Here is a 21,856-nt window from a genome sequence, read left to right on the forward strand (position 1 = left end):
ATTAACTGGACTTGTCTGGAAATGAGCCTTATGTGGGAAACTACTCCTCCCACATGCACACATTAGGATCATATGAACAGCTGTATTCTATACATCAACTCTTCCACTTGCTACACACCTTGTACATAAATATGCAACACATGGCAGTTAATTCCTACTAATTAAGCCACTGAGAAGATTTCCAAGGTGTTCTTGAATAACGAGCTTAGCAGATTTTCCAAGAACTGACACCATGACATAACTGAAGCTACAGAGCACTACTCTAAAGTAGTCAAGCTGTTCCTCTGGAAGCTCTTCTTTAGAGCAGAAGTTTGTATTTGTTCCATAAGCCCAGATACACAGGTGTTTCTAAAGAGCTAAAGTTAGAATTCAGTTTTTCAATGTAGAGGTTTCATACTAAACAGGTTTCAGAACTGATAACCTCTGAGGAGGACGTACTGAGTCCCATCAATGCCTCAATCAGAACATGTCCCAGGGATGGGAGACAAGGACTAAAACCTCTGCCTCTCATGCTGGCCTTCAGTATTTCAGCTGATGCTCTTTACCCTCCCACCCACATCACTGCTATCGCACTTAAATACTCCTTGGAGCAGTGAGGCTTCCACTGGCTGCATCCCACAGGCTCAGGCTCAACAGTTATCCTGGCCACTGCTGCATCTTGCTCCAAAAGGCCCATCTATCCTACACTCCTTTTGTGTAGGAAGAACTTCTCCAGTCCTATATTCACCCTGCAGTACCCACTGCCTTAATCTGCTTTTATTAGAAACCTTGAACATGACATTTGCTCATTCTGGGACACAAAGACAGTGGACTAAAGAATCCGCAGCCTTCCCAGCCCCTGCCTGGGAGGGTGCTGCACCCACCTGAGTCACTCTCTCACTCCACTGATATAAGACAAGGTGGCAGCTGTGGTCCTACCCTTTCTATCCTCCACAGCAGGGCAGTCTGGGAGGAAAGAGATAAGCACCTGCTAGGGACCATCGTATCCTTCATACCCAAGCAACTGTTAGTGAGTTTTTGGATGCCAGTGACAATGTGGGACATTGTCTGGCACAAACTGGCACCTGCATAGCAACCACAATCCTGAATTTCATAGCTTCTGTGCTTATGCTCAAGACAACAGTTGGATTAGCCATCCTGGCTAGTACCATCACCAAGTACTCCATTCGGAATGGCAACTACTGCGACAGCCCTTTACCACTTACCACATACCTGCCTAACGGAAAAAGCAGTCACAGCTTTGCTTAATGCTATTTCTTCAACACAAGTGGGACCATACGGAAATCCTTCCAAAGGATTTCTAAAGCCAAAAGGAAAAGACCACATTAAAGACTCCTTCCATTGGAATAAAAAAACAAACAACACACCCACACAAACCACAGCACAAAACACACCAACAAACAAACAATGCTGGAAAACCACACCTTAGAGAGGCAAGACAGAGCAGAAAGGCAACCTCCAACAGGTCAAGAGCATAGGAAATCCGTGGGACACTGTCAGTCTGAGCATAAAATATGAACAACCGTAGTAAGGATCTCATGAAACCATACGCATTACAACAGAGCAAGAAGCCATTACTAGGCCATAAGTAATCCAAGAATTCATGGTAAAAAGAAAATAGTCTTTCTCACTGCAGGACAATTCAACAACACGAACTTCCTTGAGAAGGAGTAGGAAGAGCACCCCAACTTAAGCACATGCACAACCCTTGCCTCAGATCAGGAAGGGTGCTTGCACCAGCTCAGAGCATCGCGCAGCAGGCAGCCTGCTCCAATCACCACATCCGTCTTCCTCCTAGATGTGGCCCACAGCTGTCCATCTGAAAAGCAGCCAGGAAAGGAGCTACAGAGCCTTGTCGTCTAAAAAGCCTTCATTCTGCTTTGGGCACTTCTTCTCTCCCGTAAGCGAGATCACTCCTTGAAACTTTCTCGTATAAAGCAAGATGAACCGAACACGCTATGTTCTGCAGACATACTGTATTTCAGCCCTGTAGATGAGACAACCACCAGAAACAGAGCCTGCCTTAAAATACCAAGCTTCAGCTAAAGCAAATTAACTGCCCCCCTTGTTTTCACTTGGGAGTGTTTAGATTACACTCCTCAATTTTCACCGCTAGGATGTGATCCAGTGAGTGGTTCACGGCTACATCCTCACCTGTAAAGGAAGACCAAAACACTGCCTGTGCTGCTTGTCAATCACTTGAAAGAAGTATTCCGCTGTTTCACAAGCATCATTTCAGCAGACACATCAAATTATTCTATTTTTCAGAAAGTAAATATGCAGTCTTAAAATCTCCTAGGAGATCCAGGGCCTCATTTAGAAGAGAAAAAAACAGTTTCTTGGTACAATGTTGAACAGCAGCTCCCTTTTGAAAAAAGGCTGCAGAGCGTATCTGGTCTTTTAATTTTTAAATAAGCATGACAAAACCAAGCTGCTACCCACTTCTGATACAACCCTCAGCCAGCCAATCATTCAAGTCTTTCAGACATTTATCACAAGTAAAATTGCGTATCATAAACACAAAGGAGTAAAGACTTCCTGAAGAGTCAGTCCCAGTAAACAACCTGCAGATGTGAAAAAAAATTAATCACTTCTGAGAAGCAATTTTTTTTTGTTTAAGTTCACAGCTAGGTGAGTAAGTTAGCGCAGCTTATCTGAGAAAGTGCTATGTAAGAAGAATAAAAGACTCCTACTTTTTGAGAGGTTTTTTTTCCAAAGTTCCTGTGTTAGGTAAACTGGTTTATCACTAAAAATAACTTCCCATTAGCCTCAGCAGGATTCAGCTCAAGTTCAAATTTAATTCTAGCTTCCAGAGTTTTCATTTTCCTGTGATTCATCAGGTTTTGTGTTCGCTTGGAAAATGGCAACTACTTGCTCTATCCACAGGGTTACAAGGGCCTTCTTGGAACTCAAGCACCCACACAAGTAGCAGAGAAAAACATTAGCAACAAAACAACCATTATCACTATCACTGTCTCTTCTGGACTGGATTGTTACACAGCCTCCTGGCTCCTTCTCTCCTCTTTGCTTTTTAAACTATAGCTTCATTTTCACCACAAATTAAAATGACTAAGTTAGGAAGGCCAATGCAAGAAGACAAAATCTGAACTTGGCAAAAGCTGAGTAATCACTTACTCTGTGTATGATAAACAAAAAACATTTACCTAGTTAAACAGGTCTGAGAGAGAACAGCAGTTAAGAGATAGCTAGAATTCTTAAAACATGTTTGGGTCCTCAACAACTGGGTTAAATGATTTCTTTTATAGAAATCATCAATAAGGAGCAAATACATTCTAACAACTTGAATTTTTAATTTTGAACCATGCCTTGCAGTAGACAGATGTGAATTAAGAGCTGCTGACAAACATCAAGATAAAGTAATAAACACTTCGGCTCTCCTTTGAGATCCAGTGATACACGAGCAATTGGCAGTCAGTTCAGCCGCACAACAGCATTGTGACGGGTTTCTATTATTTCTGCATTTGACAGGTCGAATAAGTGTTATATGGGGAAATTCACTTATTTGCTTAAGTTACAATGAAGCCTACTACAGAGCCAAAAGCCAATCTTATTTTGTCTGCCAGGCCAACGCCTGATTCAAGAGACTTTTTTCTATTCTCTCTCTTGGATCAGAGAGTATTCCTCGATTTGGAAACTCCCTGTACAACTCCCACCCCAGTGAACATACCGGAGACACCAAGATATAAACACATTTCAATTGTTTGCAGCTCATCTACGTACATCTAAGACATGACCTGTATTTCAAAGCTGTCTGGGCAGCATGCCTCAAAAACCCTTTATAGTCAACTACGCATTTACAGTACAGCAGGAAAGAGCCACCTCGCAGGTTTTTGGGGGCTGGTCTTGCAGGAATGCCTCTGAGTTCCTGAGCTAGTGTAGGCATCCAATATTGACACCAGACACGTTGAATAAACAATTTAACTTCCTGAAGTGTTGTGGGGGTAGGGGGGAAAGCTAGGGAAAGAGTTTTCACATTCACAAACATACAGAGAATGGTGAAAAAAGTTAACCCTTCAATAGTTTTTATTTCATCAAAAGGAGGTCAAGTTTTACTAAAAGAGAATCCTCATCACTGTTCTTATAGAAGGCTCCAACAATTACCCCCTCGAAACCAAAGTGGCTGCTGAAAATGCCCCCACACTGACATTACTGTTTTAAAAAACAAAAGATATTTAATGAAAAACATTTTCCAGCACAAGCCTTCCTTTAGTGTAATATTAGCAGCACTGCTAGGCTGCTCCATTCCGCCTGGATCAGCCTCAAACAACTGGCAATCTACTTTGATTTAATGGGAGAGGGAACGGGGAGATTTTACATTGACCGCATGTATTTTCCAGAAACAAACATTTTGTGTTTCAGGTTTCACTACCAGCAGCAGCAAGTGTGCTAAAAATCTATTCTTACAGGGAGCTTTCACACCCACGGATCAGTCAACATAAGAAAAGGTGGCAGCAGCACTAACAAGTAACAGGAAACTCAAATGCTATACTTGGTGCTACAAAAACACTTCAAATTACACTACCGGATACTTCCCTGCGCCAAACAGGCATTCAGAGTACTTTCAATGGCATCGTGGTTGCATGTTTTAATTACTGCCTACCACGCTTTTGATTCTTGGCCATCAGTCGTTGTTATCAAGCCATTACATCTTTTAAGTGCCTGCTTTCAGTAGTTATGGTGCAACAAAGCAAGAACAAAACAGCAAAAGAAGTCCATGTGTTGATCCCAGGCTTGCCACCAAAATTGTGGCCCTGTCAACATATTCAATTTCCATCCGTCTCTCAGGCTTTCCATTTAAAAAAAAAATAAATAAAAAAAAATCTGAACACCAGGTATATCCAGTTCCCAAGGAATTCAACTACAGAGATTTCCAACAGCTTCAGAGGGAGCTGGATTAGGCCAAGGTCTGCAAACGTGTTCAGCTCTCACCAAGGTCAAGAAAACTCAGCACCTTAACAAGTAGAAGATTTTAAGAATCTCAGCCTAATTCATATGCAAGGATTACTATTTTCAGAATAAGCACTAGAGCAAAGAACTTGATCCCCACCTAACATGTCTACAGAACAACAAGTTTAGAGATCTTGAAACAGCTTTGTCCCAGAAGAAATCTGTAGTAAAGCTGCTGTAGAACAATTTACTTTGTTTTCAAATTCTTTGCCCAATCTACAAACGAAGCATTTTAATTAAGGTCTCCTAATGGCAGTTAGTGTAATCTGGGGTAGGGGGCAGGGAGGAAACATGCTTTTCCACAGTCCACTGGTACCAAAGCTGACAAAGAAAGGAAAGCAACTTCGAAAATACATGTTAGCTGTAGTAAATGCTCTACCTGTGTTCTGGGGTTTCAGAAACACACTTTCCTGTTTGAAGAAAGCTCTCCCGTCTGGTTCTACAGACCCTTTTCACAATCGGTGAACACTGGAACAAGGGGAAATCAGGGCAGCTATTTGTTAACATATGAACATTCTGTGAACAGCCACAGCACGTCAGACTGAAGGTCTAACCTATTTCGCCTCTAGTGTAGCTGTTCTTTCCGTTCTATAGCCAAAGACACAAAAGAAACACTCCAAAATACTGTTTTTCTTTAGTGATCTCTTGCAATCACAGCCACGCTGTTTCATTACCACTGCAACAATACTAGAGGAAAACCTGCCAAAACAGAATGCAATTAAGCATTACATTTTAATAGATTTTTCAAGATAAATGAGAGATCAAATCACAGCACAAAAATACTGTGCCAGCCCCCACCCAAACAATACCTATTGTGAGCCAAGATGCAGCACTATTCTGATCAGGAAACTGCTTAACACAGTAGCACAAAAATGAGAAAAAAGTTTTACTAGAAAAGCTGGTAGTCGGCACAGCACAGACAGAAGCAATAGTCTGCTGCAACCGTAATTCTGCACCTGAGTTTACCTAGAGAAAAAAGACAAGACTCCCAAATGACTCTATGACTTTCTCATTCAATCACTTTAACTCTTTCCAGCATAATTTTGGGCTCCAAATGTCAGGCTTCTAGTTGACTCAAATGAGCACTTACATCCCACCTGTCTCTCGGAAACATTCACAATTAAAACACAGCAGCTGACCAGCATCAATCAGGTAAAGTCTTCTCTAATCTCCAGACCCTTCTCAGGGAGACATGAGCTTATACGCTGAAGATTCATGTGGTTTGACTATAATAGCCAGAAACAGCAATAACCTGTTATTTACTTTAAGGAAAAGGTAGCCAAGAGAGGCTTTAAATTACATTTAGACCAGACAATAGCAAGACCCACTCTTTCTATTGCAAAAGAGTAAGTTCTGATCCACAAGAAAGCTCTACCTTGAGGTGCAATGCTGTTTGAGAAAAGGCAATCCATCACTAGTAAACAACAAAAGTGAAGAAGATCAATGCCCTATAGCATACATAAAGAGTAAAGCTACGATCACACTGCACTAACAAAGGAATCAGAAGGGAAACTAGCTAGAGAGCTCTTGAAACAAAGTTAGGTCCAAACAAGAGCAATTTAAACTTCGGGATGTCTATGATCGAAGAGTTTTTACTCTACTGAATTGTGAAAAAAAAACAAAATTCAAAGCACAAATTCTCCCAGACGCTGAGAACCAAGGGCCTAAAATAGCATCAGAAAGAGAAAGAAAAAGAAAACAGAGCTTCAGCCTCCTATCTAGCAGCTAGCCTGTACTTTCTATTCCTCAAAGCATGCTAAAATTTTGGTTCTATAAAGGCCAGGAAAAAGGTCAAAAAAACTTACTCTCTTCAAAATTCATGTCAGCCTTGATAGAATCCCTGGACTTTGATCTGCTCCTTGAGACAGAAGAAAAGGTTACACCAAAATGTCAAGCCCCAGCTCCCACTTGCAGTCCATGGGACCAGGAACAGAGGCAGAGCTAATGAATGCCTTCTTTGCTTCAGTCTTCAGTGCTAAGGCCGGCCCTCAGGAATCCCAGGCCCCGGAGGTAAGAGAAGAAGCCTACAAAGAGGACGACTTTCCCTTGGTCGAGGAGGACTGTGGGAGGGATCGCTTAAGTGATCTGGATGTCCACAAATCCATGGGCCCCGATGGAATGCACCCACGAGTGCTGAGGGAGCTGGCGGATGTCATCGCTGAGCCACTCTCCATCATCTTTGAGAGGTCCTGGAGGACAGGAGAGGTGCCCGAGGACTGGAGAAAGGCCAATGTCACTCCAATCTTCAAAAAGGGCAAGAAGGAGGACCCAGGGAACTACAGGCCGGTCAGCCTCACCTCCATCCCGGGAAAGGTGATGGAGCAGCTTATCCTGGAGGCCATCATGAAGCAAGTGGAAGAAAAGAAGGTTATCAGGAGTAGTCAGCATGGATTCACCAAGGGGAAATCATGCCTGACAAATCTGATAGCTTTCTACAATGACATGACTGGCTGGGTAGATGAAGGGAGAGCCGTGGATGTTATCTACCTTGACTTCAGCAAGGCTTTCGACACAGTCTCCCATGATATCCTCCTAGGGAAGCTGAGGAAGTGTGGGCTGGATGAGTGGTCGGTGAAGTGGATAGAGAACTGGCTGAATGGCAGAACTCAGAGGGTTGTCATCAGCGGCACTGAGTCTAGTTGGAGGCTGGTGACAAGTGGTGTCCCTCAGGGGTCAGTACTGGGCCCAGTCTTGTTTAACTTCTTCATCAACGACCTGGATGAAGAGTTAGAATGTACCCTCAGCAAGTTTGCTGACGACACCAAACTGGGAGGTGTGGTAGATACACCAGAAGGCTGTGCTGCCATTCAGCGTGACCTGGATAGGCTGGAAAGCTGGGCAGAGAGGAACCTGATGAGGTTCAACAAGGGCAAGTGCAGGGTCCTGCACCTGGGGAGGAACAACCTCATGCACCAGTACAGGCTTGGGGTGGACCTGCTGGAGAACAGCTCTGCGGAGAGGGACCTGGGTGTCCTGGTGGACGACAGGTTAACCATGAGCCAGCAGTGTGCCCTGGCTGCCAAGAAAGCCAATGGGATCCTGGGGTGCATCAAGAAGAGTGTGGCCAGTAGGACGAGGGAGGTTCTCCTTCCCCTCTACACTGCCCTGGTGAGGCCTCATCTGGAGTACTGTGTCCAGTTCTGGGCTCCCCAGTTCAAGAAAGATGAAGAGCTACTGGAGAGAGTCCAGCGGAGGGCTACAAGGATGGTGAGGGGACTGGAGCATCTCCCCTACGAGGAGAGGTTGAGGGAACTGGGCTTGTTCAGCCTGAAGAAGAGAAGGCTGCGAGGGGACCTTATAAATGCCTACAAATATCTGAAGGGTGGGTGTCAGGAGGATGGGGCCAAGCTCTTTTCAGTGGTGCCCAGTGACAGGACAAGGGGCAATGGGCACAAACTGAGGCACAGGAAGTTCCGTCTGAACATGAGGAAGAACTTCTTCCCTCTGAGGGTGACGGAGCACTGGAACAGGCTGCCCAGGGAGGTTGTGGAGTCTCCTTCTCTGGAGATATTCAAGACCCGCCTGGACAAGATCCTGTGCAGCCTACTGTAGGTGACCCTGCTTCGGCAGGGGGGTTGGACTAGATGACCCACAGAGGTCCCTTCCAACCCCTACTATTCTGTGATTCTGTGATTCTGTAACAGCTAAAGGCGTAGCACAAACCATTTCCTCTCCATAGATTAAACCAGCTTTAAAATGTGGCAGTTTTGAAAAGGAAAACTTCTACTGAGTGACAAAGGGTGCTGCTCAATTTTATCATCATGTACTCTTTGCACAGCACATGGTGCTCATACCCAATGTGCCAGTGACAATACTTCTCCCCTTTTACTCTTATGCTTTCCCCTTTCCTGCCAGATGCGGGGCGCAGGTCAGCAACTACAAGTACTATTTTTTTTTCCACCACCAGCCTTTCATAAAAATAGTAGACTTGCTTAGTTTCTTTTTCTCCTTCCTCCCTTACATACACTTACACACACTTTTACAGGAGTTTTCTTTCAATGCTTGAAAACTACCAGATTGACAGCTCCAGTGAATTAAGCTCCCTCTTTGTCGGCTAAACAAGAGCAGCACCGCAGGCAACCTCAGAACAAGCTCCCTCTATCCCCCTCTTCCCACCCCTCCAACCAGCAAGCGTATCCGAATGCTGAGCTTCGCACACAGCCCTATCATACCAGAGGGCCCTGCAGAGAGTCTCCGATAACGTGGTTTACCCAGACTATCTCACAGGACACTAATGTTAAAACCACACATGATGGAAACATGGTGAGTCTCACACATTATCGGCACGCACCTGTGCCAGCCAGCACAGTAACTCTAAACCCATGAGGCGAGTCCCAGTGTGTGCAAGTCGTGCTTAAAGACTTCAGCATACCCAAGACTGACTGGCAAAGCAAATCTATTTTAGATATCAGTGTGAAAGAATGCTGAGTTGAAGCAACTCTTAAAGCCATACTTAAAACTACAGAAAGGCAATATTAACTGAAAACCAAGATAAAGACCAGAAAAATTCAATGCTCTCAATATCAAACAAAAGACGGGTGCAGATTTTATTTGAAAATGAATTGCACATTTAGCATAAATGTTACAGAGACAGGGCTTCTGTTACTACTGCAGTACTAATATTGTACTTCCCTTTTGGAGAGTGCTCCTCTGCTACGTTACCACTCGACTTGGGCCAGCAGCAAATGTGGAGGTGGACACTCTCCTCTCTTCAATTACAAAGGGGTTTTAGGTTCCACAAAACCCTTCGTTGCTGGTTGCAAGTTACAGATTAGCATGCACTAGATGAAGTTAGGAGATGGGTCCTAAGCTGTAACCAGCTTTTAGTTCCTCCTCCTCCCTCTTTTGCAAGCTTTTCTATTTTTAGCAGGAAAGTCTTTTCTCTTTGAGGAAGAACTTCTGACGTCTGAACTTCTTATAACAGCTTGACTGAAATGATTTTTTTTTTTTAATTCGTCAAGAGCCAGGACATTTTAGTAGAATGAACATGTATACATACACTTAAAAATAAGTATTGCCTATTCCATTACAGATTTAAAAAAACAAAACAAAATATTCCACAACATAGCAGAAGCAACTTTATTTTTGCTCATGTTTTACTCGCAGCAAAACTAGAGAATAGTCAACAGGTGCTGATAGCCCCCTTACATTCCTGTGATGTCAGGAATGAAAGCGAGTTCAAAAACGCATTAAAAGGTTTATGTGGAGCAGATCCATCTGTGGCTATTAAACATGGTGCCATGGACACAACTGCTGCCACTGGAGTCTGTAAACCAGTGACTGACAGAAGGCAAGAGGGTCTGCCACAGAGAAGGTGAGTGCATTCGCTCTGTGGCTCGCACTCTCTCTAAGCATTTGCTACAACCGCCATTCAGGTCTTGGCTGGTCGGGTTCAGGTCTATTTGGCTGGCCTCACACTCTTCAGCTGGCCTGTGAACCAAAACACCTCCGAGCAGTTAGGGCCTCTGCTATGAAACAAAACATACCAATGAACTTATGCGGGAGTGACCTCGCCATTACCCCGTGCCACCCTCTCATCCTCCACACGGCAGCAAGGAGAGCCCATGCTGGCTGCACCGGTACCAGACTCCAGTGACAGCAGGCAGGGAGGGCTGGATCCTCAGCCTGTAAAATCTCCCAAACTGAGACGAGTTTTCGTAATATAAAGGAACAGCATGTTCCTGAACAAAGCAGCATCTACACGCAGCTGTATGGCATGCAGATAGAGCTAAAGAGCAACAATTATCAGTATTTACACTCATCCCTGTGGTCTGCATTTTAACTACAGGGAAATAACCAAGATTCTCATTGAAACACACTTTTTGTTGTAAGTGGTCACTGCTGGACTCACTAAAACATAGCATATTGCTGAAACAGGCAGTGGTTTGTAGCCCACCTCTACAAATGATGACACTTTTCATCCTTGTAGTGAAACCAGGCTGACAAGATAAGGAATAAGCTGAGTCATTACACCAATTCTTTTCACCAGGAAAGTCATTTTGGAGTGGCAGGGAGAAGGGACTGCATGGCTGTGGCTGATGATGGGGCAGGCGTGGCACCTTTATGATATCATTTCCTTCCAGCGCCATTAATCACCCCAGACATCAGTTGTTCTATCCGCTATTAACCAGTTGCCCCAACATGCAGATAACTTTATCAAGGTTAGGCAGTGAGTCATTACTAAGCACTACAACATGCAGTGCCAAAGGCCTTCTTCACAAAGAATCCTCAGAACTATTTCCCTCTGCTGTAAGAAAACACATTACACTTCTACGTGTACTCCTCCATACCTAAGACCAGAGGGAAAATTAGAGAAAGTAGAAAGAGCCACCAGCACTTCAAAACACACAGTTTCAGAAAAGGACAACTGTGTTGCTTATGGCTAAAACATTCAACTCAAACCAGATCTCTTAAAGCACCTATTTTTAGCCCGTTAGCACTCTTCAAGGGGGAGAGACTTCCTCAACCTGCACACAGGTTTGTGGTGTGGTCTGACAGGACAAACATGGGGCTTCAGAACAACTGCCAGGAGCATCCCAGGTTCACAACTCAAGATTTTAGTATTTTGAGTTTTGCTACAGACATGTCTCATTCACTTACTTCTCCCTCCTTTGCCAAGGGCACCATGGAGAATTCAGTTTCACGAGGCAATGCCTCAGGACACAGACCGAACATGCGGAACCAACGCCTTACAGACAGAAAGGACCAAAGATGGCTTGTTCACAAGGAGGAAGAAAAGCCTGTGAGGACTGTGATGAAAAGCAAAAATAAACCTGTTTTCTTGGGGAGGCAGGACCGACTTCAAATTCTTCCAAGCAAGCAAGCATGAGTTGGCAGTATGTAACAAGAAAAAATGAGACATGTTATAAATCTTGACTAACTGGCATCCAAGGGGAGACAATTAAACAGCTCAACATGAACTGAACCTGCTTCCAAGTTCCAGGCCTGGGTCTGCCAATTACTTTCCTAAAAGTGCCACTAGATCTAGAAACCTGACTTTCTCCACTCTCCAGATCAGATCCCTGGGAGCCCTCAGAGTGACCTCAATGAGCGCACACCTTCCTGCCTGCACAAGTAGTGGCCTGGCTGTGGGAAAAAGCAGACTTCTGCTTTGGTTCCCAATTCACAGGAATTATTTGACAGAATTTGTACAAGCGGCGATCACACCCCAGCCAAAATAGCCCAAGCACTGCAGCTGAGAGGAAAGAGAACTACAAGTAAGGACGTTTTGCTTGGAAGTAAAGGACATGCCCCCACCTCTATGCAACTCCATTTGAAAGCCATTCGTAAAGTACGTGGTTGTACTTGTCTCTGCAGAGAGAGAGAGAGAATACTAACAAGTATTTGTGTAGTATTTGGACAGTATAGAAATATCAGCAGTTTCCTCCTTGGTCATATAAAGGCCCTAATTCCTTCTGAGGATAGTTAAATTCCATCAGTACAGAACAAACCATTGTTTCCAGGACTGAACACTGAACTCAAAAATGAGAAAAAGAAGATAACCAGACAGAAGAGGGTTTGTTCCACTGCACTATGGCACAGATGTGCCCAGCACAGGTGCTTATTTTATCTATTATCACACTTATTTTGGTGTGTTTCACATGCTCTGCTTCCTTGCTTCCTTGGAAAATGTTCAAGAAAGTCACCTCACCAGAAAGTGTTAACTGTTGAGATGAATACAGCACATTATCTGGCCTTTATGAGGAGATACACTCTGAATCAGTGCTTCCCAGGCGCAATACATTAAGGCAGAGCAAACATTTTCTGTCCTGTCTGACATCCCTGTCAGGTTGACCCTATACATTCAAAAAAGCCGCAAACATCTAGACTGTGCGGCTAGACTTCCCAAGTCACGACTCCTGACTTAGCAAAGGGACTTGAAACTACTCAATGTACACAAAGAACTGTTTCTCAAGCACCTTCTGTGCTATTACAGATTGGACCAAACCAGGGACAGCGGTGACCTCAGGAGAGCTCAACACCTCTGCCTTGAGACCGCAGCACAGACGCATGTCACTCCCAGCGTGTTTGTCCAAGATGGTCTTAGAAGTCTCAAGCAACGAATCCCACTGCCTACCTAGACAACCACACTATCTCTTCCACTTACCCATCATCCGTCCTTCTTGGCACAGCTGAAGCCCACTACTTTTTGTTCTACATATAATGGAACTGGGGAATACTCGGGGGGGGAAGAGGTTGTTTTTGTCTTTTTTTTTTTTCCTACGACAGCTTTTTTCACTGTCCGAAGATCCATCTCCAGCCTCCTCTTCTTTATGTTAAATAACACAGTACAATACACTGTATTTTCAAGACCTCTGATCCTTCTCACTGCTCTCTTCTGGGCCCCTTCCAGCTGATCTGCCTTTTCCTTGAAACGCCGTGCCACAAACCAAAGGCAGTAGGTGAGGCTACTGCAGCAGCAGCCTTATCAGAGTGGTGCAGAATGGAGGCATTACTTCATGCGCCTTGCGGGCTCTGTTCCAACTTATGTACCCCACGAAGACACTCGCTTTTTTTTTTTTTTTTAGGCAACACTGTCAATTTGTGTGCAGCCTGCGATCTGCAAAAGAATGTAGATCTTTCTCTGAAGAGCTGCCACCTGACCAAGCTCATTATTGTTCCTTGCTGCCTATCAGTTCAAACAGGTTGTGGTAAAGGGATGTACCATAAGGAGGACGCAAACTTCCTGAACCTGAGGCAAACGATTACTAGATCGCGAAACAGAGTCGCTATGAAAGGGTGATTGTTACAGTCACTTCTGTTGCCGAGCGGCTGTGCTCCATGTTCCCATGAAATAAATGGTTCTGCAAGCATAACGCAGTAAGATTTTTGTGAGAAGGATGCCTACCAATAAGCGCTCTCAGAGATTAAGAAAACACACATATATCCAGTTCTTCTGGGATATAAAGTCTTCTCTACAGACTGCTTGGAAAACAGAGCAGGAACCCAGAAATACAGTGAACTTATCCTGCAAGAAAATACATGGGGTTTTTTGCTACTACCTTCAACATTTTTTCATGGTTTGGTATAATTTCTACCATTAGGCTAGTTGTAAGTCTTTGTCAGAGCTGACGTCAAAGAAACTTACCCACCCAATCGGCCCCCGGTTACTTCTCATGATATATAGTATTTCAGACTAACACAAGCAACAATGGGAGCTATTGATCAACACACATACGTTTTATTTTTATGGCTTTTAAGGCTGTAAAAGCTAACTGGCACAAGCCAGACACTTAACAAAAGTAGTATTTAGGGGTTTTTGTGGGGAACTGGGGTTAAAGAAAATCCCCCGAGTTCTTCCTGGAAAAAATATGCAATATACTTCATGGACTGCTATATAAAGAAACAGATTAATCTAATACCCTCAAACCAGCATGATTCTTAAATCTATCTTAAAACTTATGTTTAGGTTCTTGTGCACAGGCCATGGCACACAAAAGAGCACAAATAAAGTTTAGAAGAGAAAAAGAGAGCCATACAGATCTACAGCACTGACAACAGTGTTTACCGTTTATGGTAGATTTACTAAACAGAATACCTTCTCATACATGCTAAAAGCAGCCTTAACTATCTAAAGGAAATGGACAGAAGTTGAAGAATCAATTTAGCTTAAAGAAAAGAAACAAATTCGGGTCACACAGAAATTTAAATTAGACATACTAATACTTTAGCAGGAAAAAAATCATTGGTTGCTACGTTCAGCAATCGATCTGGTATCAGCATCAAAATAGCTTCATCATAACACAATCAAAAAAACCAGAAACCAACCCACCACAGTGACCTGTCATACCCAAATGGTCTTCAGCACAGGTGACGTATGCTTTAACAGGAGCTACATACCCAAAGAAAAGTACATCCCCTTGCACAAAACCAAAACTAAGACCTGCTGAACCGATGCAGATAGCAATTCAAGAACATGGTCTAAAGTTTCAGAACAGTCTTCAGCAGCGGGTAGCACCTGGGAATTCAAACCAGACCAAGAAGCCTCATCTTCCTGCGTGTCAATGAATACTATCAGTTTGTCATAGATGATCTCCCAAGGAGGGAAGCAGACAATTCAGCTTGCTCACTAAAAATCAAGACAACCGGGCTTTACTAGAAGGCATTCTCAATTACCTCACTTCCATTTTCTTTTGTGGGCAGAATTTGTTTTTCTCAGAATTTCTATAATTTCCTGAGAACATTTTCCTCCCAGACGCTCATGCTGCTTTTACAAAAAAAACCACAGCACCATAAAATCTGACCATAAATAATCTGGACACTAGGACGTACAAGCACAGTTCTTCTGCCTGTCAAACTGCAGGATTTATCATGACATGGATTACATCTTCAGGCAACTCATCAACTCCTTTTCTATTCATTTTCTACACGCTATAAAGAAGAAATTCTGACTCATTATGTATATAGCTACACAGAAAAGCTACCACATTACCATGCAAACTTATGAGTTGTACATGTGAATGCTTTTGCCCAGAATAACTGAGAAGTAGCCTACTATTCAGAGTGGGGTGACTTTATCTCTTGTTGGATGAAGCGTATTTCACTTCACCTCGTATCACTGTAACTTATTCTCGTTGCCATCACCCTACTGCCTCGCATCTCCGTGGCTCCCAGAAGGGACTGTATTAACAGATGACATGCCGAACAACTACCAAGGAAATGGAGGCTTTTATAGAGTGAACAGCAATTTGTAAATGGCTGCACCTCACTAATCTGAACTGGTGCCAAACACAAACAGCTCATTTTCTGTTCAGATATATGCATTTTTCTGTACTACCACCACCACTCCTTATATGGCATGAACAGGAGTCATTTTATTCACAACATCCAGAGAAATCTGGCAGTATATTTATGCATATTTTACAAAAGGATAACATGGGTATCCAAGAGCCTTTACCACTATCTGCAATTCACACCACAGCTCTGTCATCTCTGTAATGGAATGGGGCATCCCCATTTCCCTAACCTTGTATTAGTGCTCGTGTACCTGCACAGTGACAACCACTCCAAGGTAAATGTGGTGAGCACGGAACTAATTGGATTGAGAATCTTTGCCAACCACATAACCACTAAACCCAGCCTGAGACAGAGGACGAAACCAAGCAGCTAGAGGAAGCAGGAACTGTTCATTTCAGCAGTGGCAGGGACACACGACAACATCAGAACTACATGCTTACATCACAGGCTCCTAAATGCTCAGTTAGGAGTCCCTATAAACCTTGTCTTACTTTTTAACAGGCTGGAGCTGAACATAAAGGCTCTCAGGAAAGTCTACTTGAGATGCACAAAGCAGACATTTGCACGCTGCAGTCCCGTAAGAGGCCCCAGTGAGGGAACTGCAGCCGCAGCATATATGCTACCATGCAGATAATACCGAGTTCAACACAAAGCATGATGACCTAGCAGCTCCACTCAAAAGCACAGGACATCTTGGCAGTAGTAGCTTCTTAAATTGCCTCCTGACTAATGAATTCACCAAGGAGATAAGAAGCCTGTACCAAATGCCCTGTTCCATACAGGAGAGCTCAGTCCCACATCACAACTCAAACAGGAATGCCCTCCGATCAACCAGGCTGAGACAGAGACTCTGTTCTCCCCACTGAAACTGTACTGATGCACAGAAAGGAACACACAAGTCTCGCTCCACCGACAGCTTACGTACCAAGGAGTTGCCACGTGGAACCGAAAACCACTGTGGGAAGCAGAGACCAGAACCGCAGATACACTCCATCCCAAAGGAATGCCCCCGCCATGGTGCTACAGACGTGGCACAGAAAGTGGCTATCCTGGCACTGGGGAGGGAGGTCACGTTCCTCTCTATACACGGTGGCAGGCTCCACCAGAGGATCAGCGCGAGGCTGGCCCATCCTCAGGTTCAGTCTCCCTCGAGAGACACCAGCTGCAGGCTTGAAACCAGGCTTCCCACTTGCCAGGCAGGTTCTCTATCCTCCAGGTCGACAGCTCTCAAGGTGCTATCCAGGGACCACTGGTCCTCTGCAACAGGCCTGTGAAACCACACTGCCTTTTTACTCACCACACCATTCAGAAGCCTGAAAGAGATGTAGAAGCATTAAGGGCTGCAGTGGGCTGTAACCCAACAATTTGGTCTGGGCTATAAACATGGAGGTAGGTATTACCACAGGCACCGCTTTCATCTCCTTGGGCTGCACCCGGAAGGCACAGCCATGGCTGTTACGCTCCACAAAGAACACAGCTCAGACAGGACATACCTAGTGCGCCACAGACCGGACCGAACGTGCAGGTGAGCTCAAAGGCCTTTGATACAAGGAAGATTACCTTGTGGATACAAAGCTCAGGCAAAAGTCCCAAGAAACCACGTTCAGACAGGACAGCTGCCGTGTCAGCCACATGTGTTACCAGAACTTTACACAACTAAGTGAAAATTTTAAGAAAAGAAGGCAGGTGTCTCTAAATTCTCCAGTAACAAAACTGGAAGAATTCAGATGCCAAAATTTAACAGGGAAACCTACTAAAACCCAGCAGCCTAAGCTGCACTTTAGCGACGGATACAAACACGAGGAAAGTATTTCAGGGACTTGCCCAGTCTTCGTGGAGCAGCACTCGCTCATGTCCCACTTCAGCTAGGACAACACAACAACATTTCAGCTTACAAGTGCTGCTGGAGACAAAATATGGAACTACTCTCAAGAATCCAGTTCAGTACTTGGACTGTCTCTCAGAGGACGGTTCAAAAAGATTTTGAAATGTCTGTCCGTGATCCGTTGAGGGACGTGTTCTGCATCTGAGATGCACTGAGATGCAGTGTTCTGCACTAGAAGTGGCTCCACTGGCGGACTGCAAAGAAACAACGATTTTTTTCATCCTAACAATACTCCTGATTTAAGCCCAGCATGCTTCAGGAGTTCATCAGGAGGCTTCTCTTACTTTCCTGGATTATACAACTGCTTCATTGCAAACCCTTACAAACAAAACTGAACTTTGTAGTCATCCGGAAAGTATATCCCTAGGCAACAGGGAAATAAATTCCATGTAACAGCCACCATAAAGTACATAGAGTAGACAGACAGACGCACAGTCCACTCTAATGCATGAATCACTGTACAGGAATGAGTACGCTTGCCTTCTTTCCTACCATACACAATATTTCTGGTAAGACGTACGTTGAGCTTGGCACCGCTTTTCTACAGCACCAAAAGCTTACGAACACTCAAGTAATCAAATAGATATCATGCACAAAAAACTTGAAATCCCTGCCTAAATGAACGCAACTTCCCACTGGCGTCAGTGGAAGTTACCGGGAGGGAAAACAGTGCAACTTGCTCCAGTGACTGTACTGCGCTTAACTCCGCTTCTACAGAAAGGCTGATATTAAATGCTTCTAAAAACACCAAAGCATGACCGAACAGACATATCTATCCGACATCTCTAAATGCTATACGAAGTGACCTTAGCCTGCATGAGACAGCCTAATTTTCATCAAGAAATTACTGGAGTGTAGCAAGAGAGACACTTCGGGGTCAATTTTCACAGCACTGCGAGGACCTAAAACTATTAATAAATTTGTACAGTACACAGAGAAATTGTAGACCCATGTTATGTAACACAAGTGCAAGGAATTTCTGAAGAAGAGAAAACTGAAGCAAAGAACCTAGTCAAAAAGAGAAACAAGGCCAGTGGGGGGCAGAAAGTCGGTTTGGAGATTCCTAAACATCAGAACATACAGCACATAATACCAAGAACGAAAGACAAATTACTACAAAAACATTTTCATGTATTTTCTGAGATTCCCCTTAGTTTCTCGGCATGAAAACCAGCCTATACCAAAACTCAAGGCCACGAAAACGACGTTTTTCTTACGCTTATTAGAGGTTGAAGTGTATTTTTAAGCGTCACAGAAACTAAATGAAAATCTCTTAGACAAGGTCAACGCTTAGCACTACTCATCCAGAAGCGTTTTGTTTGAAGAATCACATGAGATTTAAAAAGACATTAAACCAGAACCTGTGGCCTTTTCCGTGCTTTAAAAAACTCTGGTAAGTTTTGCTGAAGTTTGACAAGAGAGGATACAGAATGCCAAGAACACAAGCTGATGCAAAAGCTTCTGTCACTTTCTCGAAATAGTTGTCTGTTTCTTCCGCCTCCTTCATCTCCACAGAAAGGAGCGAGCGCTGCCAACGGAAATTTCACAGGGATTGGTGTCTTTAGCATAACACACTTTAATAAACTGTATTTTAAGTCTTTTAAAATATATTCCGCAAAGTTTGAACAGACTTCACAGAAACCAGAACATGGGTTACTTAGAATATTTTCATTTATCAAAATTAATTTCATATACTTGCTATAAACTTGCTGTTAGAATTAAAGAATAATGAAAAGCTGTTATTCGATATCAGGAGCTCTAATGCATGTGACACAAGACCTTGGACCCACATGGAGTTTACATTTCCAATCAAATAATAAAACTGTGTAATATACTGCATATATCATCCGCTGAGCTATTCAGATAAAGTCTGATTACAGCTTATCAAACCAACCTTTACCTCCAGGAGTGCCGAAAACACTTGGAGTCATCCTACCTTCAGACGTCTCATTCATGTCTCAGGTGAACACAAGCTCACTCGGGGGTTCATATGCCCTAATTCTATGTGTTTTCGTACGACACGAAGGAAAGTTATTCCCAGCCATTTGACTCTTCCTAATAACAACTCGGCTTCATCTCCAGATCTCAGCAAGGTCCGCAGAGCGCCCAAACGAGACCATTTCGCCGGGAACACCAGAGGCCGCTCAGGAAGCGGCAGAGAGATCTACCCAGCCGGGCAGTGTCCGCGGCTGAGCCGGGCCCTCACACACACACAGACAGACAGACACAGACAGACAGACACAGACACGCTGCGGACCGCCCCGGGCCGGGCGGCGGCCGCCCAGGTGAGCGGGAGGCGGGCAGCAGCCTCCAGCCGCGGGCACCGGCCGGCCTTGCCTCTCCCCCCGCCCGGTCCCGGCGGGCAGAGCCGGCTGAGGGGGATCACGCACCGAGCACAAAACGCCCCAAGGCCGGCGCGGGGCCCGGCCCCGGCCCCGGCCCCGGCCCCATCCCGGGGCCGCCGCCCGCCCAGCCACCCCGGCGCTCCCCGCGGCGCGGCGAGGGCCGCCCCCTTACCGGCACAGCTCGGCGAAGGCCTGGAAATTCAGCTTCCTGATCTTCTTCTCGCTCAGCCAGTAGCCCACCCGCTTCCCTTTCAGGAAGGTCTGCATGGTGCCGGCCCGGAGAGGCGGCGGCCGCCCCGCGAGCAGGGGGATCAGCCCGGGGCGGCGGGGGCAGCCCGGCCACCGCTCGCACTCGGCGCCTGCGAAGCAGCGGCTTTAAGAGAAGAAGAGAAAGGAAAATCAGCCGGCTCCCCGCGGAGGACGCCGCCGCTGCCCCCCGCCCCGCGCCGCTGAGCCGAGCCAGCCGCAGCCTCCGGCACCGAGCGGCCCCCGGCGGGCCTTGCCCCGCACCGGCAGGCAGCTCACCGAGGCGGGCGGAGAAGGTGCCTCTGCCGGCGGGGAAGCCACCGCCACCCCGCCCGCTGGCCCGCCGCCACCCCCGGAGCAGCCAGCCGAGCAGGCGTGCCGCCGCTGCCCGCCGACCGGCACCCGCCGCCCCTCTCCCGGGCCGCTGCCGCCCGCACGGACCCCGCCGCCGGCTCGCCTCCGCGCCCGCCCGCCGCCGCCGCTACTGCTGCTGCGGGGCCGCGGTGCTGCCGCAGCCGCTCAGCTCCCCATTCGCCCGCTATCCGCAGCCGCCTCCGTTTCCTCCTCCTCCTCCGGCCCGGCCCCCCCGCTCCCAGCCCACAGCACGGGGGCGGGCGCGGGGGTGGGCGGCCGCCGGCAGGACACACCCGCCGCGCCGCTCTCGCCCAGGGCCGCGCCCGCCCCGCGCCGCGGGCACGGCGCCCGCCCACCGCCAGCAGGGGGCGGCCGGGGCCGCGCCGCCGCCTTAAAGAGACAGCGCCCCTGCTCCAGGTGGGCTCTGCTCAGCCAGGGCATCGCGTTCGGGTCAGTGTCTGCGTCGCTCCGCCCGCTGCTGCCGACACCCTCCGGCCCCTGGGGAAACCGCTACCGGGCGGAGGGCTGCGGGCCTGCTCGGCGAAGGGAGCCCAGCCGCGCCCCGCTGAGGGAGGGCCCGCGCTGCCCCGCTGCCCTGCCCAGGAGGCGGCGGCATTAAAACCGGGGGAAACGCTGTGCCCGGGTTGGTGTTTAACCGGTTCCGAGCGCCTCGGGGGGAACGGCTGGGCCTGGGCCGTGTCTCCACGGGCAAGCCCCCGGCCCGGTTCGCCGGGTGGACGCCGGCGCAGCCCCGTCGGGGCCGGGAGCGGGGCCCGTTGGTGAGCCGTAGGATTCCGGCTTCTAGGGGAAGGACGTTTACACGGCTCCTTGTTTTCCTATACGAGCTACTAAACCCGGTTATTCGGCATAGAGCTGTGCACCTCTCACAGAAAAATGACTCCCGGAAATAGGAGTGTTCACTGCAAACCCCAGCATCTTCCTCCTGCCAGCGTTGGGCTGTGAGGATTTAACACAAGTCTCGGTAACAGCTAGTTGGTACGTCCCGTTTTCTCGCAGGACGCAATCGCCAGCACCAGCTGGCACTCTGACCTCCGGGCTGCGTGCTCCTCCGCACCCAGGCAGCTCCGCCATGCTTCGCGTCAGAGGAAGAACCTTTCGGTCTGAATTACTGCGGTATCTCACAGCACAACTTTCCCGTCTTCCTCTGAAGTGAGTGTCACCTGGCCTGAACGCTTCTCTGTCTCGCTGCGAACAGAAAGCGTGGCTTCTGTAGTAACTCCGTCTTCACAGCGTGGCCGGCAGGACCTGCGGTCCTGACCTGGGCTGCAGGCGATGCTCCTGCCATGCTGCTGCCCGTGAA

At 46.6% G+C, this 21,856-nt stretch overlaps 1 protein-coding gene across 1 annotated transcript in view; it reads right to left on the bottom strand.

Moving 5' to 3' along the window:
* Positions 1-20,476, bottom strand: part of ITPK1 (inositol-tetrakisphosphate 1-kinase) — a 154,064-nt gene extending 133,588 nt beyond the window's left edge. The window contains exons 1-2 of the mRNA XM_075426234.1: positions 20,461-20,476; positions 20,108-20,308 (exon numbers count right to left, since the gene is read on the bottom strand). Of these exons, the coding sequence (XP_075282349.1) occupies positions 20,108-20,202 (95 nt within the window). The 5' untranslated portion in view covers positions 20,203-20,308; positions 20,461-20,476. The remainder of the gene's footprint in view (positions 1-20,107; positions 20,309-20,460) is intronic.
* Positions 20,477-21,856: the final 1,380 nt, after the last annotated feature.

The sequence above is a fragment of the Opisthocomus hoazin genome, chromosome 7 (genome assembly GCF_030867145.1).
Source record: "Opisthocomus hoazin isolate bOpiHoa1 chromosome 7, bOpiHoa1.hap1, whole genome shotgun sequence".
Lineage (NCBI taxonomy): Eukaryota > Metazoa > Chordata > Aves > Opisthocomiformes > Opisthocomidae > Opisthocomus > Opisthocomus hoazin.